The following is a 27718-nucleotide window of genomic DNA, read 5'->3' as shown; positions in this document are numbered from 1 at the left end:
TAAAGATCGATCAAAAATAAAGAGAACACATTTTTCAGATTATGAAATGTCAACTGACCTGGGACATTTAACTTATCAAAATTGGCCTAGACTGTATTTGGGACAAGAATTGTGGGTTTCAATTAATTATATTTAACTTAGAAGAATGAAAGACTCTTCCTAAGATTCACTAATGCTTTTAGCTGCCAAGGGCAAAACTTCCCCTGACGTGGGGCTGATAAACTATACATGCCCGAGTCCTGAGATCTGGCTGAAGCTTCAGTCGAGGGGTTTCAGCGTTTTTATATTCAACAGTGGGGTGGGCACTGGGCTAGGTGGACTTCCCAGGTGATGCTAGAGGTAGAGAGCCTGCCTGCTGATGCAGGAGACACGAGAGATGCAAGTTCCATCCCTGGGTGGGGAAGATGCCCTGGAGGAGGAAACGGCAGCCCACTCCAGTGTTCTTGCCTGGAGAAGCCCCAGGACAGAGGAGCCTGGTGTGCTTCGGTCCATAGGGTCACAAACAGCCGGACACGACTGAAGTGACTGTGCACACACACACTCACTGTACTAGGTCCCAGGCCCCAGTAATCAACAAGATATTCAGTGTCTTTCATGGTGGACGAGTCTAGTCAGGGCTGCGAGTGGAAAAGGAAAACATAAACACAAGAGGGTGTGCACACAAGCTTACAATAAGATAGCAATAAACAAGATGAAGAAATGAAGGTAAGGAAATAGAGTGCGTATATGCATGTGAAGATCCCCTGGGGAAGGGAAAGGCTACCCTCTCCAGTATTCTGGCCTAGAGAATTCCATGGACTACGGAGTCGCAGAGTCGGACACGCCTGAGCGACTTTCACTTTTCACTTTCCTATGTATGTGTTGGGACAGAGAGAGAAGCATCTTATTTAGGGAGGTCCAGAAATATCTCTCTGGGGAAGTGACATTTGAACAAAGACCTAAAAGAGGTAAATGGGGCGCTATGCAAAAACTTGGGATCTTTCAGGGAAAGGTAAAGGAAATGCAGAGAGTTCAAAGCAGGAATGAGTTTGGCCTAATCAAACAATATCAAGAACCCAGTGTAGCTAAATAAAGAGCAAGAAGTCTGCAGAGCAAGTCCAAATCCAGGTTATGTAAGGGCTTGTAGAAAGCGTCAAGGCATCACTAAAATGTGTGAGTGGAAGATTTTTATGGTCAGTTTACATTAAAAGTTTTAGGGGGATCTGATTTAGGGATTCAAGGAAGAAGCACCCAAAAAAGCTAGAAGACTGGTACAGTGGTCAAACTGAGACACGTTAAGTGTCTCGGGGAAGCATAGGAACAGCAGAGATGATAAGACTTGGTCATGCTTGGGATACATTTTGAAAGAGAAACCTATGAAACTTGTAGATGAACTGGATGTGAAATTAAAGGAAGAGAAAAATCAAATATGACTTTTCACCTTTCGGTCAAACTGGGTGAATATGTTATTAACGTCACTGAGCTGGAGAAGGAAGAGTGTCTTTGTTAGTGTCATTCTGGTGGCTCCTCGCTGCTTGCTGGGATTGCTTTAGTTTGTTTGTTGTTTTAATTTTGGAATTTATGAAGAGGGGAAAATAACAAGTTTCATTTGGTATATACTATCTTTAAAAATCATTTTAGTTATCTAAGTGAAAAAGTTAAAGGAAGATTATGAGTCTGGGCAAGAGATAAAATGTTGACAACATATACATCTATATAACATTTAAAGTCAAGAAAGTATGCGAAATTTCCTAGAGAGTGAGTGTGAATGAAAAAAATATATCTAAAGACAGCCGTAGAGATTAGAAAATAGAGGATGGACTAGCAATAGAAAGGCAGTGAGCAGGAAGAAAAGGCGGCAGATGTCAAGAAAAGAAATTTCATCCAGAAGATGAAAGGGAGCAGCTATAAAATGGTACCGAGAATTCAAACAAGACGAGGACTAAAAACTAAGCTTTGACTTGGCAAAATGGTTATCTGGTTAACTGTTGATGAGTCAGTTTCCTCTGAAGCAATAGGAACAGTCTGATTGGACAGAGTTAACAGGTAGTGAGAAAGTAGATTAAGAGTAGACATCTCTTTGGAGAAGGCTGATATAGAGAAGTGGGGGGATACCTGGAGGGGGTTAGGCATTCTGGAGACCACTTCTTTCCCAGATGGAGGATAGTCAAGTTGGTGATGACTTAGAATAGAAGGGACATCAATGTGGGGAAGGAAATGGCAACCCACTCCAGTGTTCTTGCCCGGAGAATCCCAGGGATGGGGGAGCCTGGTGGGCTGCCGTCTATGGAGCTGCACAGAGTTGGACACGACTGAAGCGACTTAGCAGCAGCAGCAGCAGGACATCAGTGATGTAAGGTTTAGATGGGACAGAGGCAGGGAGGAACCCAGGGCCGTGGAGGGAGACAGCAGGTCCTCACCAGCTGGTGTGGCTTCGCATCATTCGATTTCAGTTTCATGCGACGATTTGTGACTCACCCAAACCAACCTATAACATTTTGATCTATCCGAAACCCTGTAATGACTAGCCAGGTCCACTTGCTAAAGGCAAGTCCCTGAGTCATTGAGAAGGACCATACAGGAACACCTGTATGGAACATACAGGCGGAGAGCCTCGAGTGGGAACACTGTAATGGGGGGGGGGGGCGGTATGCCAAACGTGGGCAGATGCTGGGGAGTGGTGAGTTGCGAGTAACAGGCAAACAGGTCGGCGGCAGAGACTCAGTCTGCCCTGGGGGCTGAGCATCACTGCACGTTCTTGATGGGTAAACCAAGAATGCAGGACCCAAGCATTCTTCTCCTGGGCCAATACTTAGGGCTGGGTGTTGCAGCAAGCAGCTTTGAAGAAGGAGATGACATCTCCCTTTAGGACAAAAATCAGCCAGCTTACTGCTGATGGTGTGGGTCTCCTGCTTCCCTGTCTCACTCACCAGCCCACGCCATCCTTCCTAAAGTTGAGCAGCAGGGGTACCATTGAAATAAACAGCCTGGTGGGTGCCAGCTCTCTCTTGGGCGGGAAGAGGAAGAGGTGTCGTCCTGGCAACAGAGCAACAAGCTCCAGCCAAGAGGCAACGTGTCTGTGCTTCTGAGTCAAGAAGAACTGGAAGCTGACCTAGATTCTGTCAACAGTGAGGACCTGGCTATTCATTACAGGGTTTCAGCTAGATCAAATGTTATAGGTTGGTTTGGGTGAGTCACAAATCGTCACATGAAACTGAAATCGAATGATGCGAAACCACACCGGCTGGTGAGCACCTGCTGTCTCCCTCCACGGCCCTGGGTACCTCCCTCCCTCTGTCCCATGACCTCCGCACCCTGAAGAATAAATGCCCCCACCCACACAGGACCTCGAGTCACCACCTCACCCAGAGGTGGAGCTGCTCTTGCCTGGTGAGACCCCTTTGACAGGTCAGAGCTCAGAGGGTAGAAACGAAGAGGCCTCCTGGTCCAGGGGCTCAGCAGCCGTCAGGAGAGCCAGGGGAGGAAGGAACTCTGACACTTGGACTACATCCCTGGGGTGAGGACCCAGGGGGGTGAACAGGTTTCTGGCAACCCTCCCCGCTCTGCCTCAAGAGCAAACCTGCCCCTGCCCAGCCCACCTGCCCTCCCAGTTGGGGCCTGTGTGGTTTTCTGGTGGCTGTTGGTTTTACTAACTCACCATGGCTTCCCTGATAGCTCAGTTGGTAAAGAATCTGCCTGCAATGCAGGAGACTCTGGTTCAATTCCTGGGTCGGGAAGATCCGCTGGAGAAGGGACAGGCTACCCAGGTCAGTTCTTGGGCTTCCCTGGTAGCTCAGCTGGTAAAGAATCGGCCTGCAATGTGGGAGAACTGGGTTCCATCCTTGCATTGGGAAGATCCTCTGGAGAAGGGAAAGGCTACCCACCCCAGTATTCTTGCCTGGAGAATCCCGTGGACAGAGGAGCCTGGTGGGCTACAATCCATGGGGTCGCAAAGAGTCGGACATGACTGAAGTGACTTAGCACACACGAATGCACATGGCAGGTATCCCTTTGTGGGGGAAAAACACTTTATTTCCCATTCAGTTTAACTGCTTACTCAGCGGGGCCCTCTGCCCACAGAGACCAGGATCCTCTGATGCTTGGGCCTGCTGGTGTTTCTGGGAAAGCACTGGTCATCCAGTCCCAGCAGCTGCAGAAGGCTGACTGAGGTACGGACTGGTCAGCACAGTGGCCTCAGTGGGAGCTGGTCCTCCTTGCCTGAGACAATCAATATCCTAAGGACCAGGTATTTTGTTTTTATTACTACCTCTTGGGCTACACTTAATGATCTGCAAGACCACAGGCTGGCCAGTTATAGATGCTCCTATTTAGAGCCCTCAATCATGGGAAAAAATGTCAACGACCAATCAGATAGCTTGATCCAATCACACAGATAACCAAGGGAAGGGCCCACGTTGTCTAATGAGACTGAATCAAAATGCTCATCAAGCCTGAACCACTCAGGCCACTGTAAGCACTGTCTGGATCCATTCTCATACCAGACGAAACAATTGGTTCAACCCCAGTGGAAGACGTGATTGTGAGCTGGAAGGACCACTGCGTGCCAGAGACTGACTCCTGCCAAAATAGGCCCAGTGGTTCTGCAGTGCAGGAGACCACACTTCACAGAGGAGCGTCTACCCTGCCTCCTACAAAACTGACCACTGGCTCTCCGACCCTCCTTGGGGACTGATGTTGGCATCTTGTCACTTAGACATTTTCAGGTTACGCTGTGGCTGTTCCAGTCCGGTCAGCTGACTCTTGTTTTCAGCTTTCCAGAACATCTGCAATCTGACAGAAGCTTTTTTTTTTTTTTTTTTTTTGTAGAGGCAGCCAACAAGGGACAGCGAGTCAAGGTCAACAATGGGCATTCCACACTTCTTCATTCTCTGATAAGGCTGCTTACACCATTGAGAGAAGGTATAGATTTTTTTAAAGTTTCACTGACATTATTTAAGTCCCAGGTATAGAGCATAGTGATTCCCAGTATTTAAGGGTTATACTCCCTTTTTAGTTGTTATAAAACATGGGCTTTATTCCCTGTGTTGTAAATATATCCTTGCACCTTATTTTATACCTAATAGTTTGACCTCTTTATCCCCTATCCCTGTGTTTCCCCTTCTGTCTCCTTTGTTCTCTGTATCTGTGAGTCTGTTTCTTTTTTGTCATATTCATTCGTTTGCTGTATTTTATAGATTCCACACATAAGTGAATTCATGCAGTATTTGCCTTTCTCTGACTTATTTCACTTGGCATAACGCCCTCCAAGTCCATCCATGTTGCTACAAATGGCAACATTTCATTCTTATTTTATAGCTGAGTACTTGTCCATTGGGGGGGTGGTGTGTGTGTGTGTGTGTGTGTGTGTGTGTGTGTGTGTGTGTTTAGCCATTCATCTGTGTTGATGGATATTTAGGTTGCTTCCATATCTTGGCAATTGTGAACAATGCTGCTATAAACATTGGGGGTGCACATATCTTTTCAAATTAGACTTTTTGTCTTTTTTTCGGATATATGCCCAGGAGTGTAACTGCAAACCAACCCCAAATGATTTCTGACTCTATCTCCATCACCTCTTCCCGGTCCACACACCTTATTAAGGCAGTTTGGGCATGAAAAGATTAATTCCTTGTAGGATACCTCTTGGGTAATAATCAAGATGAAAGAGGTGAGGTGTTATATAAACCTAGTTTGAAAATTCATGATTCTCCCCTCACCATTAATGCACCTGAAGCCTCTTTCTTTCCCCTAATGACCAGCTTGTTTTGTACCCACTCTGAGTGGAGCTCCCCAACCCTGAAGGAGATGCTAAGGGACTCAAACTGAATTCTGATTCTCTTCCTGAAGTACCATTGTCCAAGACCATAATGACAATGATGCTTGGTTGAAAACATTGCCCACGAATTCCTCCTACAGTAGTAGCCTGCTTGGGCCATACTGGAGAGTATAATGGACCTCTGCAGATTTTTAAAAATTACCTTTGCCTATTTACATATGACCCCACTCCCTGCAAGGAAATCAGCCCTAAATATTCTTTGGAAGGACTGATGCTGATACTTTCACCACCTGATGTGAAGAGCTGACTCACTGGAAAAGACTTTGATGCTGGGAAAGATTGAAGACAGAAGGAGAAGGGGACGACTGAGAATGAGATGGTTGGATGGACTGACTTGATGGACTTGAGTTTGAGGAAGCTCGGAGAATTATCCTGTCCATCACCAATTCTGGTGTGCTGCAGTCCATGGCGTCACAAAGAGCTGGGCATGACTGAGTGATTGAACCTTACGAACTGAACTGAACCACTCCCTGAAAGATGTTGTACGTAGATGGCCGGAGACAAGGTAGTGTTACAGGTCCTGGGGAGACACTTCAGTCTTGGGGCCATGGAGGGCGAACCTCACCCCCCCCCCAACTCCAGCATCTGAGGACCGAACACTTCAGACCCCAGGAGGTTCGGGGGTGGGCACTTGGAGCTCACTATGCTTGTCCCTTGGACTCAGTGCCGCTAGCTGGCCAAACAATCCTATGGTTGGGTGAATACAGCAGCAGATGCAGCTGACCATTTAACTTGCTACTGGGGTCATCATCCCTGTCTACATGCTGTAGAAACAGAAAAACTCCTTGGACACGGCCAGCTGGTCCTAAACTATTCTGCATGCCTGACACCACCAAAGGCGGTTCCTGAACCCGCCCCCTCTCAACCTTGTATCTGCATAGACAAAGGCATGCATGCATAGGTGCTTGGTCATGGCCGACTCTGCAACCTTGCGGACTGTAGCCCACCAGGCTCCTCTGTCCATGGAATTCTCCAGGCAAGAATACTGGAGTGGTTTCCATTTTCTCCTCCAGAGAATCTTCTTGACTCAAGGATCGAATCTGCGTCTCCTATGTCTCCTGCATTGGTGGATAGGGTCTTTACCACTGAGTCAGCAGGGAAGGCCCCCCCTACAATCTTGTTTTGATCTTAATGGCAAAAATTCACATGCCTCTCCTGATGCCCAAGAAGCTCTGGACTGTCCTATACAGTAGTTGAGGCTGAAACTATTCAGTGATGCTCCCCAGTGTACCAGTTAGCTAAACCGTTGTAGCTATGGTCTAAATCAAGTTTAACAACAAATTCCAAAACGGAGCAAACTGTGGTCCTTGATATTATGGATTTGTATGTGGGAGAATGTCTGTCCTTTGGGGGCAAGTGTTACTCATCTACTGCTCCTGCAAAAACATCAGAGATCTGCAGGTCAGTCTAAACTCCTTGTGTGGGTCACTTGACTGGCTTTGGACTATATCTTGACTAAAATAAGGCCTGCTGATGCCCTTAGGATTTATTCCCAGTTTGTTGAGTCTAGGACCTTGAGGAGCAGAATTGAAGTCAACACTGCAAACTGACCTCATCCTGTTTCCCAGAGTTCTATGATAATATCCCTAACCAAATGCTAAATGAGGGAACTAGATCAGATTTGACCCCAGCCAGATTAATCAAGTTGGCTAGTGGAGTGGCATATTCAGCCAAAACTTTGCACTCACCCTTGAAAGTGTCAGACCATGGGATGGATTCCTGGACCCTGCGCATCCTTGCAGTCCCTTGCTGGGAAAGCCAAGAATGAAAGGCTCTGAATTCCCTTCACCCAGCCCATTTCTCAGGATTTGATGGCAGGAGGCCACTCTGAGGATGAAGTCATGTAAAATCTCCCTCTAGGACAAAGAACAGGCTTCACACTGCTTGCTATAGAAATAGCGAATTGTCAACTCAGTGTTCCCTATTTGCATCTGTGTAATTCTCACCTGGGCCCACAGTGTGCCAACCCTGCAAGGACTGAGTGCAAGAGAAAACAGTGCGAACACTGCCCATGCTGACTGGTGTGCGTGCCTTTCTCCCCTTACTCAAAACTCTTACTCTTCAGCATTCATGAAGAAGGAACATGCTAAATTATGAGCTAACTTGCAAGTAGGATGAAATCAAATCTCAGACCCAACAGTAGATTTAGTGGAGGGAAGATGAGGTGGTTCTTCTCTGAATGAAATTAGACACCTGATAATCAACGGAGGGTAACAACGAGGGAGGGGTTAATTGAAGTTTGAAGAAAGAGAAAGTATAAAAAGGTCATCTTGGGAAGCAGAACTCTGAAAGGAGTATTGTCTAAGGGCTAGGAGTCTCCTTGAAATTTCTGGTCACAGATTTAAAGCAATATTCATGAGTTAAGTGTTTGAGTTGTGAGTTTTTCTCTAGCCATGCTCAAATTGTTTGTAGGAGTGGAGAAGATGAAGTGTGAAGTTTAATCACACGTGTACTTTTGCCAGGTAAGTACAATGGAGAGAGACGGGATCAGGGGAGCTGAGGTTACCCGCAAGGAAATACTTGTAGGGTTAGACCATGAAGTCTTAGCTAAGACAGAAGGTGAGGCAATGAGTAGAAAATTGGTTGGAACAATTGATGAGGTGCAGTGAAAAAGTGTTGGCATGTAAATGAACTAGAAGAGTGGAGGCTGTGGTCAGAGAACAGAGGAATGGAAACTGAGGTTTTCCATGAGTTATTGGTGACAATAAGATCTAGATCATGACCACAGAAGGGGATGGAAGTAGCCAGGTTGCAGTCAGAGTCATTTGGAAACAAGGAGGTCGAACGACTGGGAAATGATGCTTGCAGGGGTATTCTATACGCGTGTCTCCAAGAACGAGGAGAGGAGTGAGATAGTAAACTCTTCAGTGGCTGATGGAAAGGTACAGGGGATGAGAGGAAAACCACAATAAGGAGAGGCCACATGTAGGTGGCTTCATGCTGCATTGCAGGCAGATTCCTCGCCATCTGAGACATCAGATACCAGCCTGTATATGAAGACACATCCTTTCAAATGAGTGGGGTTTTGAATGAAGAGGAAGGAGCAATTGCCTAGAGGTAGAAGTTGACTTTGGGAACCAAAGATGGGATTTTGGAAAATAATAAAAAACAACCACCATTTACAAGGATTGCAGAAAAATAGCATTCTGAGAATACAGCTAGATTGTAGCTAAAGCATGTAGATGAAAGAAATGTTTGAAAAAGAGGTTATGGAGGGAGGTTGCTGGGTCATAGGGTAGCTCTAGTTCAAGTTTTTTAAGGAACTTCTATACTGTTGTCCATGGTGGCAGTACCAGCTTACATCCCCACCTAACAGTGTAGAAGGGTCTTCTTCTCTCTGCACCCTCCCCAGCATTTACTGGTTGTAGACTTTTGATAATGGCCATTCTGACCGTGTGAAGTGATACCTCACTGTAGTTTGGATTTGCATTTCTCTAATAATCAGTGAAACTGTGCATCTTCTCGTGTGCTTTTTAGCCTTTTAGTATGTGCTTTACTTTTTCAGTATGACTTCTCTGGAAAAAAATCTCTATTTAGATCTTCAGCTCATTTTTTAATTGTTTGCTTGTTTTAGCATTGAGCTTCAAGAACTCAATATTATATATACAACATGAGTTTGTGTATTTTGGAGATTAATCCCTTATCTGTTACTTCATTTGCAAATATTTCCTTCCATTCCGAGAGCTGTGTTTTTTGTTTTGCTTATTGTTTCCTTTGTTGTGTAAAATCTCTTAAGTTTAGTTAGGTGCCTTTTGTTTGTTTTTATTTTCATTACTCTAAGAGACAGCTCAAAATTATGTCAAAGAGTGTTCTGCCTATATTTTCCTCTAAGAGTTTTGTAGTATCTGGCCTTACATTTAGGTCTTTAGTCCATTTTTAATTTATCTTTGTGTATGTTGTTAGGGAGTGTTCTAATTTCACTCTTTTCCAAGTAGCTGTCCAGTTTCCAATACCACTTATTGAAGAGATTGTCTTTTCTCCATTGTATATTCCCGCCTCCTTTGTAGTAGATTAGGTGACCATAGTTACACGGGTTTATCTCTGGCCTTTAATCCTGTTCCATTGATCTATTACTGTAGCTCTGGAGTATAGTCTGAAATCAGAGCCTGATTCCTCCAACTCCATTTTTCCTTCTCAATATCTCTTTGTCTATGTATGGCCTTCTGTGTTTCCATACAAAATGTAAAATTTTTTGTTCTCATTCTGTGAAAAATGCCATCAGCAATTTGATAGGGATTGCACTGAATCTATAGACTGCTTTGGGTAGTAGAGTCATTTTCACAGTATTGATTCTTCCAGTCCAAGAACATGGTATGTCTTTCCACATGTTTGTGTCATCTTTTATTTCTTTCATAAGTACCTTACAATTTTCTGAGTATAGGTCTTTTGCCTCCTTGGACAGGTTTATTCCTAAGCATTTTATTCTTTTTGATGTACCCCTGAAACTAACTCAACACTGTAAATCAACTATATTCTAAAAAAAAATTTTTTTTAATGAATAACAAAAAAGAAAGAAACAGACTCATAGACATAGAAATCAAGCTTATGATTACCAAAGGGGAAAGGGGTCAAAAAGAGATAAATTAGAAATTTGGGATTATCAGATACGAAACTGCTATCCATAAATAAAATAAGCAGCAGATTTACTATAAAATAGGGAAGTGTATTCAATGTCTTATAATAACCTATAATGGAAAATAATCTGAAATGCATGCATGTATATAGGTATACACACACATATATACACATGCCAGAATCACTTTGCTGTACACCTGAAACTAACACAGCATTGTAAATCAATTATACTATAATAAAAAAATGAAAAAGAGGTACGGAGAGTCATAATGGAGTTTATAATAAATGTTGAGACCTTTAGCATATAATAGGCAGGTCAGAAAAGGATGGGAAATCAGATGAAATGAGGCAATATACAGAGCATTTTGGCGTCAGAGACCAGGGCTTGCCTGGCCTGGATGAAAACACCTGGGGTGCTGGATGCCCATGAATGCCAAGATAAACAGACTTGCAAGTCATGGTGAGGAACTTTAAACAGACTTATAACCAGCTCTGACTCCAGCCTTTCCAAGAATACTTGCTCAATGACTGAGTAGGGAGAGGTGGAAGAGGACTACTGCGGAAGGAGGGCTGGTTTTCACCAAGAGCAGGTATAATAGAACCTTTTACTGTAAAAACAGACCTAACTCTTTAGTAAATTTGGTTGATCTAAGGTTCTAATGCTGTCCTGGGGCTTGGGGCCTGGGGCCTGGGGCCTGGGACCTGGGACCTGGGACCTGGGACCTGAGCTGCTCAGGGCTGGAGTAAACTCCAGGCAAATGTGTGTGTGTACATGGTTAGGGAGGGGTGTGTGATGGAGGAAAAGGTGCTTCTGAAGTATCTTCCGTGTGCCTGTCAAGAGACGGCCTCTCAATACAGAACACAGCAGTGGCCTTTGGTGAAAGAGCTATAATCTTTGATGCAGTCAGGTGGAGGTGACTAATACTGTTCTTTCTTAACACTGTTGTTGTCGTTCAGTTGCTAAGTTATGTCTGACTCTTTGAGACCCTATGGAAGGCAGCACGCCAGGCTTCCCTGCCCTTCACCATCTCCTGGAGTTTGTTCAAACTCATGTCCATTGAGTCGATGATGCCAGCCACCCATGTCATCCTCTGTCGCCCCCTTCTCTGAAGATTAGCATGCTTAAAGAAACTCTGGGGGAACCTGAGCAGCAGGGAATGAATGGATTGGGGTTTGCAGATAGCTGTCCTCACCAGCAGCAAACCAACTGCTGCCAGGCCATGTGCAGGCGTGCAGTGCGGACTCCCATAAACCCAGCTCCTAGTATCTTCAACCTCGTCTCTGAACATCCACTTCTAGTTCTTGCTCTAACAACACCTGGCTATTATTGGGGAGTGTAGCACCAAAGAATTGATGCTTTTGAACTGTGGTGTTGGAGAAGACTCTTGAGAGTCCCTTGGACTGCAAGGAGATCCAACCAGTCCATTCTGAAGGAGATCAACCCTGGGATTTCTTTGGAGGGAATGATGCTGAAGCTGAAAGTCCAATACTCTGGCCAACTCATGCAAAGAGTTGACTCATTGGAAAAGACTCTGATGCTGGGAGGGATTGGGGGCAGGAGGAGAAGGGGACGACCGAGGATGAGATGGCTGGATGGCATCACTGACTCAATGGACGTGAGTCTGAGTGAACTCTGGGAGCTCGGGAGGCCTGGCGTGCTGCGACTCATGGGGTCGCAAAGAGTTGGACATGACTGAGCGACTGAACTGAACTGAACTGAACTTCCCTTACAGGTCTTTTAAATGGTGGTGGCCCACATTTCTCACACAAAAATAGAATCCCAGTCACACCAGTGGCATGACAATGTGGATTATGGAGAATTTAATTATGAACTTGAAGGTGAAGGATTTGCCACGGTTTTATTCTTCTGTTTTAGAAAGCTTTCTTTTCCTAATACATGTTGGCCAGAATACTTGGAGAAGTGACATCTATCTGCTGATTATCCATTTGAGAGCTTTCCTTAGCTTGTTTCACGTTATGTCAACAAAATAATGCTAACCTAATAAAGCCGCCAAGGGCTTCCCAGGTGGTAAAGAATCCATCCACAACCGCAGAGAGTAACAGGTTCGATCCCTGGGTGAGGAAGGTCATCTGAAGTAGAAAATGGCTATCTATTCCAGTATTCTCGCCTGGAAAATCCCACGGACAAGGAGCCTGGTGGGCCACAAAGTCCATGGAGTCACAGAAGAACTGGACACAACTGAGCAACTAAACAGCAACAACGGTAAAGCAATAAAGCCACAACCCGAGGAGCTGTAATTATCTCTCTCTGTCCTGAGGGTCTCCCAGATGCGGCCATCTCTGTATCTGGCCTGAATTTGACTGTCTAAATCATGACCGTTAATTTTCCCTACAAGATACCTTCGTAGAGAGTAGGTAGTAAGCACAATGCAGATGATTTTCAAAATCAGTGGGTATATAAGGTGGTGACACGCCTTTCCTAACTGTTAGAGCTGAGACAGCTAAATCAAGAGTAGTACATGCAGAAATGTGCTCATACCTGTGCTACGAAGGGTTTTGTTCATAGATGTTAAAATTCATAGTAAAAGCAAAGGTAAATGAACTGGATGAATCTGTTGAAAAGATTAATAAACACTTCATTAAATAAATAAGAATGAAAGCAAACTTTGCTCTTCTAGGGTTACAGCTTTACATGTACATCTAATAGCTGTTCAAGTTATTTAGGACTTAGAGTCTCAAACTTGAAATTATTAATTACAGGAAAAGTGCACCTCTAAGAACAGCAAGCCTGAAACAACAAAGGAACCAACTCTGTGGACGATTTCTCTGTGGGCAGGAGCTGCTGATGGCCCCATATGCTTGCTTCATGAATATAGGAAGCTTTCCAGGTTACATGTTCAGCCCTATGTGTCTATTTTAGTTGGATTTGGGTAGAATGACAGGATTTAACTTTTAAGGAGAAGTGAACACTTCATTTTTAGCAACACCGTGTTGGAGGCGGATGACCCTGATCACGAGGGGCCCCGTGTGCAGTCACTCTGCCAGGTGGCTCTCATCAGGGTGTTCATTGTTGAGAACCCCGCTATTTCTGCCTGAGGTTTGAAGCCAGGACTTCGCAGGATTCCCTGCTGCACGGCTCAGTTCTTCCCATGCACAGAGCAGGTGGGTGAGGCAGAAGAAGATTCCCACCTCGGAGGCAACAAGGAAGCATTCCAGAGACCAGCGACGGTGCTGCTCTTTGTTGGAGGAAACGTTAATTGGAGGTGGCGAGTGCAAGTTGGAGCTGAAAATTGGACTTGGCTTATGAGCCGTTGGGAAACTTGTTAGAGGTTTTATCACCACATGTTGATAAACAGAAACAAAATGTTCACATTAAAACATGAGTCAATTGTTTCCAATTTAGCTTAGAACACAGGCCTCAAGGGTAAGCACAGGGGTCACAACATCCTTTCCTAATGTTTAGAAGTAACGGGATCATTTGTATTAAAATACTACCAAGTCATCTGGATTCTTGGAATTTCCACTAAATTCTATCTGACATAAACAGCAGACATAGGTCTCCTTTCCTGATTTCTCTGGCTCTACCTTTTTACGGCTTCACTGTGGCAGTTACTGTATTGTCTTATATTCTTGTGCCTCTTTTTTTTCCTTCCACTCTTTCACGTTCTTTTGGGAAGAGACCATGTATTTTCATCATTATATCCCTAGAACTGAGTCCAGTGCCCCAAAGTCAAAAGTTAAAACATGACGGAAAGAAGCAGCCAACATTCCTTCTAGCAGCGGTCAAGGATGGTCATACAAAATAAAGATAATTTATAGTTTTGGACTAAAATGAACAGTGTTTCTCAACTACAGGCCTTCCCCAGTTATAGATTTATTTAGTTTACCATTAAAATTATCTATGTGGGTTTAAGTAAACAGACTTTAAATCAAGTCTTTATCCACCATTCTCATTACAAGTCGAGCATTGCCGCTATAGGCACAAAATGGCTATGGTGGTATGTGAGGAAATTTTGCCGAAGAATATGTTTAATGGTTTTGAGATAATTAGAGAAGAGGAAGGACTCTGCCTGCAATGCAGGAGATCCAGGTTCGATCCCTGGGTCGGGAAGATTCCCTGGAGAAGGGGATAGCCACCCACTCCAGTATTCTTGCCTGGAGAATCCCAGGGACAGAGGCGCCTGGTGGGTTATAGTCCATTGGGTTGCACAGAGTCGGACAGGACTGATGGCTAAGCTCCAAACCTGCCCCTTTTGCCCACGCCTTCTCTATTTCCCATTCCCGTGGCTTGGAGCTCTCTTTATTTCTGTCTCTCTGGGAATCTCAGTTAATTTCTACCCTGATATATTTCACTTTTTTCATTATAGAAAGTTAGAAATTGCATTAAATATGCAACCACGACTATTTTCAATGTGGAATATAACTGTACACAGAGTAAACAGCAAGAGATACATCCTTAATTATAATTTTAAAACCGGGAAAAGCTTGTAGCTATATTTAACAAATCTAATGGTTTCATTGAATGGAGGTCTGTCATTAAATGTATTATTCACAATTACAGTTTTCATCATGATAGAAATTTATTTTAATCTAACAAGTGATAGAACTGCAAACATGTACAGCTTGCAAAAAGTAAACTGTGTTATTTATATCATCAGCAGAGATCAATGGGAGCCCAAGTAGCACCAGATGTACCAACCAGACCAAAATAACACTGCCAGGACTCTGAAATCTAACTGGTCATTGGGCCTACAGAGCCCACAGGAGTAGACTATGACCTGTTTGTCAAAACGAGGAAGCTGACTGCCTGATAAAATTTTAAAAATTCAAATAAGACTAATAGTTTCCTAACATAATGTCCAAAATGTCCTAGATACAATTGGGAAATCACCCATCATACCAAGAATTAGGAAAACTACAACTTGAGTGAGAAAAGAAAGTGAACTGATGTCATCAACTCAGTCTGAGCTGAATCATATTTTTAAACTATCTGACAAAGATTTAAAGTACCATCATAAAATGATTTAATAAGCAATTACAAATTCTCTTGAGTAAAAGGAAAAATAGACAATATCAGCAAAGAATTAGATGATAAAATATGGAAATTATAAAACTGGAAAATAAAATAGGAGAAACAATCAATTCTCTGGATGGGCGCAATAGTGGAGAGGAGATGAAAGAGAATAAAATCTGTGCATTTTGAGGACAGATCAATAAATTTACCCATTCTAAACAAAAGAGAGGGGAAAATTAAAAGAACTCAGGAATCTGTGAAAAAACAGGAAAAGACACAAAGTTTACATTATCAGAGTTGCAGCAGAAGAAAAAGAGACTAGGGCTGAAAGAGCAATAAAAGAAAAACTTGGCTAAAGACATCCTAAATTTGGCAAAAGACATACATCCACAGATTTGAAAAGTTGAGTGAATTTCAAATTGGAAAAAAAAATAGACACAGAGATACATTCATAAGCAAAATTCTGAAAACGAAAGATAGAGCTGAAGGTGTTATCACTCCATAATTTTTCTCTGCAAGGAGTCAGAGAAAAGATGTGCTACCTACAGGGGACCATGAATTTCAACGAGAGTGGATTTCTTACTCGAAAAATAGAGTGCAGAAGGAAGAGATGTATATTTCCTCAAATGCTTAAAGAAAAGAATTGTCAACCATGAATTCTACATTCAACAAACTATCTTTCAGGAATAAATGGGCAATAAAGACTTTCTCAAATGAAAACTAAAAGAATTGTCACTAGCACACCACCTCTTAAAGAAAAGCCAAAGGAAGTTCTTAGACCAGGAAGGAACTAGTAGCATAAGAATCTTGAGGCAAAAGGCAGAAAGAAAGAACAATGGGGAGGGCAGGCAAACAGGAGAGAGCACCCTTCTTTCCATAAACTGTCTAAATCATATGTAATGATTAAAATAAGAATTAGAATACCATCTTATCCTCAAGACAATAATACTTTAAAGTGGGGAAGATAAAGAGACCTAAATGGAAAAAGAGTTTTCCTCTGCTTCACCCAAAACTGTAAAATGTTAATACCAATCAGCGATGAATTGCACATGTACCTTGTAATAGGCAGAAGAACCATATTGTGTATATGAAAATTAGACAATACATCTAAAATAATAGAACTAAATCAAGATGAAAACCCTAAAAAATGGTCAAGTATTCCATAGAAAGGTAAGAAAAGAGAAACAAAGAAATCAAAGAGAAAACAAAGAATAAAATGGCAGAGTTTACCCCAACCACATCAATAATTACGTCCAGGTAGATAGTCTAAATATACCAACTAAAAAGCAGAGATTGAAAAACAGTTTTTAAAAAGCATGATACAATAATATGCTTTTTTATTATAACATTTAAAAGAAACTCACTTCAAATTAAACAACAAAAGAGTTGACAGTATAAGGATGGAAAAAGGCATTCTGTATAAATATTAATATTTTTAAAGGGCAGGAGCATGATTGTTCATGTCAAAAATATGAAAGAACTGAAAAAAAAATCCTAGAACTAATAAATGATTATAGCATGGTCTCTGAGCACAAGGTTAATATATAAAAGTCAAAAGTCAATTGCTTTCCTACATAACAGCAATGAACACATGGAATTTGAAATTAACAACACAGTACCATATATAGGGACACTCCAGAAATGAAATACTTAGGTATAAATCTAACAAAATGTGTATAAGATATATTTAACAAATTATGTATAATACTTATTTGAGTCAGCTTACAAAGGGGCTTCCCAGGTGGCTCAGTGGTGAAGAATCTGCCTGCCAATGCAGGCGAGGAGAGTTCGATCCCTGGGTTGGGAAGATCCCCTGGAGAAGGAAATGACAACCCACTCCAGTGTTCTTGCCTGGGAAATCTCATGGACAGAGAAGGCTGGCAGGCTATAGTCTGTGGGGTTGCAAAGAGTCAGACAGGACTGAGCGACTAAGCACGCATGTGACCCTGAATCACCATCTGAAGGACAACTGATTCTGAGAACCCTCTTTGGAAGTCACATGAGTGGAAAGTGAGCAATTTCATGAAGCCATACTTGGGGCAGCCCAGGACTTCTTTTAACTCATGTAGTCATTCTCAGCTGCTCCTCAGAAATCAAGGCCAACACACTTTACTGGGGCATTTTATTGCCTCTCTTGTTCGGATCTGCAAATACATCGGTCAGCCATGTTCTTTCATCTAATGAGGCAACATTAGCAGAGGCCTCTGACTTTGATAGAATCTCCTCTTTATAACCTTACACCCAAGAAAAAAAACATTTATAACTCCCTTACCTTGTTTCAAGGAGAACTTACAGTGGTTAACAAAATCACTTACACTACACCAAGACCATACAATTCAGAAAATACAAGAAAATAAGGCAACTCAGAAAAGAAACAGAACAATAAATTGTTCCTTAAGAAACAGAACAGGAAATTTGAATAATCCCAGGGGTGGGGTAAATACAGAAATGCATTATCAGAAAAACCTATATGCTTGTAGAACCCACTTTTACCTATAAGATTTCCAGCATCTTACATTGTTGGGAAATGTGATGTATTGCAAGATTTATTTCATGCTTTTTTCATTTATCAAGATTTATTTGCACATCTTTTACTAAGCGGAAAAGCATGCAAGCTAGAAGCTATTCAGGAAGAACTATACTGCTTCTGACGTTGACACTGGCGAGACTGTTCTCCAATGTGTTTTCACAGAGGGGACAGTGAATCAAGACATTCTCTACAGCAGCTTTATTGCAAACACTGCCAAGAAACAAATGTCATTGCACATAAAAACTGAGATGTTAAAATAAAGGGAATACTAAGTGTAAATAGACCCATCCCCCCTTTTTTTCTTATTCCTTATTTACTTTTCTCAGAAACCCCAACAGCACCTGAAATATTGCTCTCAGATATCACTGGATCTATTGAGAGAGAAATAAGGTAGAAATCTAGGTTGCAATTAGTTTTCTCAGTGGTATCTATGCAACTGTAGGTAATTGGTGCTGCTGCTGCTAAGTCTCTTCAGTCGTGTCCGACTCTTTGTGACCCCATAGACAGCAGCCCACCAGGCTCCCCCGTCCCTGGGATTCTCAAGGCAAGAACACTGGGTTGCCATTGCCTTCTCCAGGTAATTGCTACTCATCATCAAATACAGGACTGTCTCCAAACTTCTGAAAAGTTTCAGAAATGGGAACAGATACAAACACAGCTGTTCATGCAAATTTCCACTGGGTTTAGAGTAAGAATATTGTAGAATAAGACAGAGTCCTTTAAATTTGATATGGGGAACAACTTTCGCTATAGAATAGTTGATTACTTGAGACTAGATAATTGTTCTCAGTGTAAATACAAATACGCTAACTTTTTAAGCAAAATCTGAATAACATAAAATGTAACATCATTAGAAAATTTAATGACACAAAAACTCTAAACTTTTCTCTCTCTAAGGTGAAGAGCTTGAGTTGGCTTCTAATTCCCCAGGATAAAGCATACAAGTATTTCCCCTTTCCTACGCCTCTTCTACCCGTTTTTAACATTTCCCTCATGATCTGAGGAATTACGATAGGTGAAATGAGGTATTTTTCAGGCCCACAGTGGGGACCCTTTGCACCAGGGCACAGAGGTTGCACAGCACCGTTCTCCGGGTGAATGCATGATCTGCTGGCAAATGCTAGAAAGGCCAAGTGTCTTCCCCGCGCCGGGCCTTACCTGTGAGTCCGGGTGGACAGATGCAGACGTAACGGGGGGAGGCTTCGGGGCGGCGGGATGCAGACAGCAGCCGGGCCAGGCGCTCACGCCCGGTCTCCGAGGACAGCTCCACGCACCGCCCGCCGGCCTGGCAGGGGCCGCTCCCACATCCATCGAGGTCGGTCTCACACTGCACGCCCGTGTACCCTGCAGGATAAACGGCCAGAGAGGCTGCGGGCTCAGAGCTCCTCAGCCACGGGGCACGCGCCTGACTGGAGGCTGGCCACCGCACAGCGCCAGGTAACAGGTGCTGGGCCCCGCTCGAGGAGCTGGCAAGGGGACCTGATAAAGGGGGCTTCTGTGAACGTTAAGAGCAACAGCGGAGTCACTTCCAGAAGAAGTGGGTTCAGTCCCTGGGTTGGGAAGGTCCCCTGGAGGAGGAGATGGCAACCCACTCCAGCATCCTTGCCTGGAGAATCCCCCTGAACAGAGGAGCCTGGCAGGCTCAGCATTGCGAAGAGTCAGACAGGACTGAAGCGACTTAGCACACAGCACACACTCAGCAGAAAGCACATAGCCAAGCCTCAGTGCTTCCCTTAAACCTCGGAGCAGAGGTAAATGATTTCCTTACACACCGTGAGACAGAAGAAAAAACTATTTTGTATTTGAATGGATTTAGCTGGGTCCTTTTACTAGGGACAAGAATAAAAACAATAAAACATGAATGATTTAGTATTTTATAAAATATTTGGATATTAAATAAAAAAGAAAGTCCCTGCCAGAACTATTTTCTGTGGTTTTACCGACATATGCACCTGTTAAAACCATATATGTCTGTTTATTGTGTGCGTTAACGTACCTGGAACTGTACTGACTGCACGCATCGTGCAGTACGGCTTGGTTTCTTTACTCCCTTGCACAATCTATCCATGTTAGAAATATAGAGCTGACTCATAATTTTTAACTATTGCCAAGTAGTCCATAACATAGGTGTGTATAATTTGACCATTCCATTCCCTTAGGGGGTTTATATACATTTTTGCTATTACAATATTGTATTGAATAGCATCATATATGCGGCTTGTGCAAATGTCTGAGTGCAACACTAGGGTCTATGCTAGGAGTGGGATTTCTGGGTTATAGGTTACGGGCATTTCAAATTTTAATAGATGCTGGTAACAACCTCTGGAGAAACTGTAGAGGTTGTTACGTGTCTACTGGCACAGGATAAGAGTGTGTGTGGTCCAGACCCTTGTCAACACTTGCCACACCAAGCAAAAATTTTTACCAGTTGGCTAGATAAAATATCATACCTTATCATTGTTTGCTTTACATTTTCGCCAGATATTATTGAATTTAATATTTTTAGAATTTTTTATCATTTCATATCTTTTTCCATTAGGTTGTTTTTCTTACCGATTTTGACTATTTACATACTCTGTGTAGTGCTAGTCCAAAAATGTAAATTTAGTAAGTGCTAATATAATGCTGAGGAGTGTATCCAGGATCACACCAGCTGTTTTGTGAGATGATGAAAGAGATGTACGAAGTTCCCATAGGAACACAATCTGACTTGTAATACAAATGACTTCACCTACGGATCTTTGCAATGTCACTTAACTGCTGAAAAATATGTTTTAAAAATAAAATTGCAATCCAAAATGGTAAAGGTTATAAATCCAACCATGGTCTTTCTTTACTTTGAAACCATTCAATGGCTTCACTATTCACACAGAATAAAGTTCAAAATCCTTAACCTGGCCAGCCCTTTATTATCTGGCCCCATTCCCAAATCTGTTCCTGTCTGTCCCTAGAGTGCTTTCTGTCCCAGGGCCTTTATAATACCGTTCCCTCCCCTAGAAAACCCTCCTCCAAGACTGCCTGCATAACTCTTAAGTTTTCCGACTCGATCTTTTATTACTTGCTCAGAATGTCATTTCCTCATGGACAGATCTAAATAAGAACCTTTTTTCTCTCACATACCCAATTCTTTCCTTTCGTTGTCTTACAAAGATTGGTATTATGTGCTTATTTTTAGAGGTATCTTTTAAAATTCATTTATGTATATAGTTTTCACTTGATTGCTCAGATAGTAAAGAATCTGCCTGCAATGCAGGAGACTCGGGTTCCAGCCCTGGGTCAGGAAGATCCCCTGGAGAAGGGAATGACAACCCACTCCCTCCATGCAAGGGCATAGCAACTCGCTCCAGTATTCTTGACTGGAAATCCCACAGACAGAGGAGCTTGACAGGCTGCAGTCCACGGGGTCGCAGAAGGGCCAGACACGACTGAGCGACTGAACAAACGACATAGCTTTCACTTATTTATGTAGCTGTCTCCCTCAACAGACTGTGAGCTCCATAAAAGCAGAGGCTGTGTTTTTTTATTCACCATGCTAGGACTGAGCAACACCTGAGTACTAGAAGTGAAGTCGCTCAGTCGTGTCCGACTCTTTGCAACCCCATGGACTGTAGCCCACCAGGCTCCTTGGTCCATGGGATTTTCCAGGCATGAATACTGGAGTGGGTTGCCATTTACCTTCAGTCAACTCCTAAATGAGATTCAAACAGAACTAGTCAACAATTTAGATGATAATCCTCGCTTAGCAAATAAACTAGAGTTGATGAACTCTTAATGAGCAAATAATGAGAACATGATATGAATGCTCATGTAATTTTAATAAAAACCTAAATGGGGTCCTATGTCAATTCATAACCACAACACAAATTCTGCTGCTCATCCATATAACACTTTTGTCACATTTGAACCCTGTGTCTTTATCAACCTTCTCAAGAAGAAATTGAGAGTTGAAAAGGAAACTGGAAGCACATGTCAGATGAGGGTCCCACAATCCTTTGTCATGACCCCACCCCTAGAACCCTCAGTCTCTTAAGCATGAATGTTTATTTTTTAAGTGTTTTCATTTCATACTTAAGGATCTACACCTATTCACTAAATAATGGTTTTCACAAGTTTTTATAAACGTCTTGTGCTACAGTTGACTTACTGAAGTTCTATTTTCAATTTTCTTCTCATTCTAAGTTTTAAGACTTATGCACAGCCCAGGTTAGGAAGTAATTTAGTACTTTTATAAATCCTTTTTTGCTTTCCGGCTCATGTATTGTCTTCATTTCTGTCCTGAACGCTAGGAAGGTTCTGATTTATGGTCTTACGGGTCCCATCCCTACCACTGGGCCCTGTGGGGATTCTGTTTGCTGTTCCCTTTAACCAGAGGTATAAATAGATTCTTTCAGTCAAGGCTACATTCAATAGTTCTAACAAGTTTTCCTATAAAACTCTGTACAAAGAAACAATATGATGCTGAGTCAAGACCCCAGGGTTCTTAAATTACATGTTTTAAGGAAAACAACAACAACAACAATCTTTTCTGGGTAACAGGAAAACTTTTAAGATAAGCATTTAAGGTGACCAACACTTGCGATTAATTAGCCCTGAAACGAGGACCCTGGGCAATTACAGCGCTGTATTCTTGTCATCGCACTCAGTGGCAGGCATCTCATGATCCAAAGGAACGGTCTACGATTCTTAGATAAACCTCTTTACATATAACTGTGAGAACTGAGTACGAAGACATTGTGAGTTTTCTCTCTAGGCAAAATCGACATCCATCCAGTGACCCAAGAGAGAAACTCAGAAGCAGAACTGTCCTAAATTGGCGCTCCTTCCCAATCCCCACATCATTTCCACCTCCTAAAGGGCTCCTGTGGCCGTCCATATGCTCACATCCATCCTCACCACTGGCATCTTTGTTCCAGTCCGTGACTTACCTGTTACTTAAATCACTGCAGAAGTCTCACAGGATTCCCTGCGATTAGCCTTATTTCTCTCCATCGTTCTTCCACTGAAGTGCCAGGAAGCTCTTCGTAAATTAACAGGTCAGACTGCCCCATGGTTTGCAGGGAGGACATCATTATCTGGCTTCAGCCTCATCTTGCTCCTCAGCCCACCCTCTCCCCTCAGCTCTGCCTAGCCCATCATTTTGAAGAGTCCCTCCAGGCCCCACAGTTGGACGGGCTCTTTTCTCTGTGCTCCTGCCGCCCTTTCGTCCTTCCCTTTCCTTTTTTCCTCTCTTCTATCCTCAAACAAGCAATGAGCTACCACCTGCCGGCCTTAGGGTCTAGAATGGCCCGTCTCCTAATTCCAGTGCCAGGCTGACATTTATTGACTTGCTGTGGTCTAGGCTGAGCTGGGAGCTCCTTCTGTATTGCCGGACTTCACTCCACAATGACACTATGAGGCGGATATTATTATCATCATCTCTGCTTTATCTGTCGATGAGGAAACTGAGGCTCAGAGCAGAGACGTGGCCAAAGTCACACAGCTCGTGGGTACATTTCTGGGGTGTGCTTAGCGATCTTTCACGTTTTCTAAAATGCTGCCTCCTCAGTCAAGCTGTCGCTAAACATTTTCCCCCCTTATTCCCTTTTACGGAATTTATTAGAGATTCTTGTGAAAGTGTTAGTCGCTCCGTCATGTCTAACTATTTGGAACCCCATGGACTGTAGCCTGCTAGGCTCCTTTTCCATGGAATTATCCAGGCAAGAATCCTGCAGTGAGTTGTCATTCCCTTCTCCAGGGGATCTTCTCGACCCAGGGATCGAACCTGGGTCTCCTGCAATGCAGGCAAATTCTTTACTGTCTGAGCCACAAAAAACTGTACTGTTCACAGTTTTTTTCACACTGTTTTCCTGCTAGAATTTAAGCTCCTTGGAAGGAGGGACTGTGTCTTTTTGATCCCCTAATCCTTCATATATATAGTTGGCAGTGAAATCTTTGGGGCTTGAATGAGTGGGACTCATACTGGTCTTTTTTAGGCAGCTCTCCTTTGCTGCCTGACTCCATTACAAACCCTTCAGAACAGCAGGACCCAACTTTTTTGGCACCAGGGACTGCTTTCGTGGAAGACAACTTTTCCGTGAACTGGAGAGGGGTGGGGAGGTGGTTTCAGGATGATTCGAGCACATTACATTTATTGTACACTTTATTTCTATTATTATTACATCAGCTCACCTCAAATCATCAGGCATTAAATCCCAGAGATTGGGGACCCCTATTTTAGAGCACAGAAACCATCTGTCATATACAATTTCCACCTCCTGGTGTAGAACCTGGAATGTAGTAATAGCAGTTGCTTTTTTTTTTTTTTTTTTTTTGAGTACTTAATACATGCCAGGTTCCATTCTTATAATTTTACCCCTCACAACAATACTACAGATAGCTTTTTTATCCTTCATTTGCGGATGAGAAATGTAAGAATTAAGGGGTAATTCACCCTAGTTCACTCAGTTAACAAATGGTGGACTCATCCTGCTCCCAAGCTGTCCACTTCACCCCCTGCTTCTGGACTGAGGTCCTGTTCAGAGTGTTGATTGAGTGTTGAGGGTTGGCTGATGACAAGAACATGGAATAACATGTTTTGGAAAAAAATTCAGTGTTAGAGGTGACTTGTTGATTCAAGTGGTACAAATTGTTTCCTAGTGACAAGGACCAATGGCCAAAGGATAACAAAAAAGTCCTCTTCATTATCTGGAAGTGGGGAGACACATGAGGTACACAGAGCTCTGAGCCACAGGCGAATTCCCAGCTTCCTTTCATACTTTTAAGTTTGTTCGGTTTTTACCAAAGCATGTAAAATGTTCCTCAGGCACCGAGATGCCTTTTGATCAGAAGCTGCTATTGACTGGACTGACCCCAGTCTCCAAGCCTCCCCCCAACTACAGGGCCTCCCTTTCCTTAGATAACAATATGAATGGGGAGGTGCGAATACGCGGTCAGTAAGCTTAGATTTTAAATAATTGCATGCTTATGGGTTGTTTTCCAATGGCTCAAGAAAGAAGAGAGGCAAAATGCACTTTCATTTCTAGCAATAAAATCCTAGTAAGGGTTAGGCTGAAGTATGTCAAGCAGGTTATTTTTTGCCAAAATTAACACCAATACTTATGAGTGGCTCGTTGATTCAAGCGTCACACACTCTCTCCTGTCACCTCTACGCTCAAGTCCAGTTACCTTTTAAGTGTGATTTTAAATTATGGTTTATGCATGTGTAACTTGTATCATCTTTTACATTGTAAAAGGTGAGCGGAATACTTACATTTCTGAAAAATCATTCTACACTGTCTGTGGGGACCATCAACAATCACATAGATTGACTCCATGAATTGCGACACAAGCACTTAGGATTTTAATGGAGTTTCGTGTGTTTTAATATGTTCTAGGTGTCAAAGAAAACATCTTGGAGGACAAGGAAGCATCTTCCAGTGAATTTTACTCCATGAAAACCATGTTGAAATCAACCTTTCCATTGATTACTTTTTCCCTCTCTGTTTCTTCTAGAAGATTCTGATGATTGGACACCTTGGTAATCTAGTTCAGATAATGCATAGTGTAGCAATAGATATGTTTGAGCATTGAAGAACATGATTAAATCAAACAATGGTAACTAGAAGAAAGAGTTGGTTTTAAACCTCCGGCAACAAGAGTTGTTAGTTCCCATTTGCCTTAAGTTATTTGTTTCTATTCTACGCAAAAGGAAAAAAAAAAACAACCAGTGGGAGGAATCCTGTCACTCACCAGGCCGGCAGCGGCAGGTGTAGCGGTCAGCACTGTCCTCGCAGATGGCGTTGTTGTGACAGGGCTGTGACCAACAGAGGGGCAGTGGGGTCTCACAGCGTGTCCCCGTGAACCCACTACCTGCGCAGGTACAGGTGTACCTGGGGAGCAAAATGAAGTCGGGACATTAGCCCGTGCTCACGGGAGATGACGCATCCTTATCCTGTCTCTCCCCTGTCCCTCAGCGTGGGCTTAATACCTACCCGAAGCATATGCTTGCAGGCTTCTAGAGATGATCCCTCAAGGTTTTTAGTAAAAGCAAGTGTGTTAAGGAGAGCTAAGGAGCCTTACCCCAAGCAAGTGTTCAGTCAAAATTCCTTGGAAACCATGACTGTTTATACTTTTGTCTCCTCACCCATAGATTGAAAGTAATAGTGCCTTTGCCACAGAGTCATCGGGATAATTAAATGTGCATATGAAGAGTGAGCGCAGCATGCCAAAGGGCAGAAAATACTGAACAGAACCACTGAACCGTATGAAATAGATTGGTCAGTACTGGTGAGGCGGCAGAGGATGATTTACACCATCGAGGCACTCTTTATATAAAGAACCCAGTAATAAGGTCCCTAGTGAAATAATAAATTATGGAAAAAAGGAAAGCTTCTCATTATATAAATTGTGACTTATGTTTCCTTATTTCTAGATTACAAGAATATTTTGGTCGTGTTATTTATAATGATTCGTCGATTGAATGGGATTATCTGACAGACCTAAAATACAAATCTAGGGAGAGTCGTTCACTTTATTTCACTTCAGATGGCCTCTCCTTGAGGATCTAGTATTGAAAAATCATGGGCTTACACACCCAGCTTAGATAAAATAAGTGTCTGGGGGAGGACACCTATGATTTAATAAAGAGTAACAGTGCTGTTCACCCTGGCTATGTGTCTATGTACCACCAATGCAGACATTAAGATTCACTAAGGAAAATGAAACACTAGCAGATATAAGTGACTATAATTTTTATACATAATTTTCCTAGCTAGAAATCCTCTAGTCACTATTTCATTTCTCTGATTAAAAAAAGGCCTACTGCAAATCTAAACACCACGTGTGAGACACTGGAGACCAGAGCCCTGTGGTCAAGCCTGGCTAGTGCAGTTCATAGACTGTCTCCATTTACATCTTCCTTTGCCTGCAGGAACCTTCCAGGGGGCATAATTTTTGCCTTTCCCGCAAATCTCATAGGGAAAACAAAGTCAGGCTGTATTTGCTGAACTTGAGATGATCTCAAAATTTAGGTAATGAGAAAGCTATGGATTCAGAAGAAAGAGTATTCACAGCACATACTCCGGTGAAAAGAGGAAAGCCAGCAGGAAGCAGGTTTAGCCCTGTTCTGCTTGTGTTTCCAAAGGCATCAAAGGGCTTCCCAGGTGGCGCTAGTGGTGAAGAACCTGTCTGCCAATGCAGCAGACAAAAGAGACACGGGTTCGATCCCTGGGTCAGGAAGATTCCCCTGGAGGAGGGCATGGCAACCCCCTCCAGCATTCTTGTGTGGAGAATGCCATGGACAGAGGGGCCTGGTGGGCTACAGTCCACAGTTTCACAGAGTCGGACACGATTGAAGCTACTTAGCACGCACACATGCAGGTATCAAAAGCATCGTGTGACTTCTGTCCTGACGCCTCCTGGAAACAGTCAGGCCTGGCTGGGAGAGCCTCCTCTTTCCCAGAGCATTTGTGTGGGAACCGCTGCTTTGGTCTGTCTGTCCACGTGTTTCCTGGTTACCAGTCTCCAGATGTAAAGATTCTCGCCACTGGAGAACAAAGTGGGTATAACTGAAAATCACAGGCAAAGCTTGGATCACGCTCCGAGTTTACCAAAGAGGTGCTCCGCCACCTTGTTCTACTTAAAATGTGCTGTTTTCCTGGATATTTGAAGCACACAAGACTTTTATTGCTCCCGCTTTTGAGTCTGACACATTTTGAAATTCAGATGTGGGATAAATTATATCTTATTTATTAAATAAAATTGGATTCTAGTCCTCCTTTGCAAAGAATTAACTGTATGAACCTGTGGGGGTCCCCTGACTTCTCCAAACTTTAGACTCCTTGCT

At 43.0% G+C, this 27718-nt stretch overlaps 1 protein-coding gene and 1 long non-coding RNA gene across 3 annotated transcripts in view; one reads left to right on the top strand and one right to left on the bottom strand.

Annotated features, from left to right (window-relative positions):
- LOC114117258 (uncharacterized) overlaps positions 1-27658 on the top strand; it is a 44779-nt gene extending 17121 nt beyond the window's left edge. The window contains exons 2-3 of one of the 2 annotated variants that reach the window (XR_003590992.3): positions 4807-4899; positions 25269-27658. This is a non-coding gene — a long non-coding RNA (uncharacterized LOC114117258). Of the gene's footprint in view, positions 1-4806; positions 4900-13111 lie in introns of both variants that reach the window. The other variant, XR_009595884.1, reaches the window with a different exon arrangement.
- CRB1 (crumbs cell polarity complex component 1) overlaps positions 1-27718 on the bottom strand; it is a 220518-nt gene that overhangs the window by 95343 nt on the left and 97457 nt on the right. Inside the window, exons 4-5 of the mRNA XM_042229290.2 lie at positions 25624-25763; positions 19054-19239 (exon numbers count right to left, since the gene is read on the bottom strand). Coding sequence (XP_042085224.1) covers positions 19054-19239; positions 25624-25763 — 326 coding nt within the window. The remainder of the gene's footprint in view (positions 1-19053; positions 19240-25623; positions 25764-27718) is intronic.

The sequence above is a fragment of the Ovis aries genome, chromosome 12 (genome assembly GCF_016772045.2).
Source record: "Ovis aries strain OAR_USU_Benz2616 breed Rambouillet chromosome 12, ARS-UI_Ramb_v3.0, whole genome shotgun sequence".
Taxonomy (NCBI): domain Eukaryota; kingdom Metazoa; phylum Chordata; class Mammalia; order Artiodactyla; family Bovidae; genus Ovis; species Ovis aries.
This window is presented reverse-complemented; position numbering and strand designations above follow the sequence as displayed.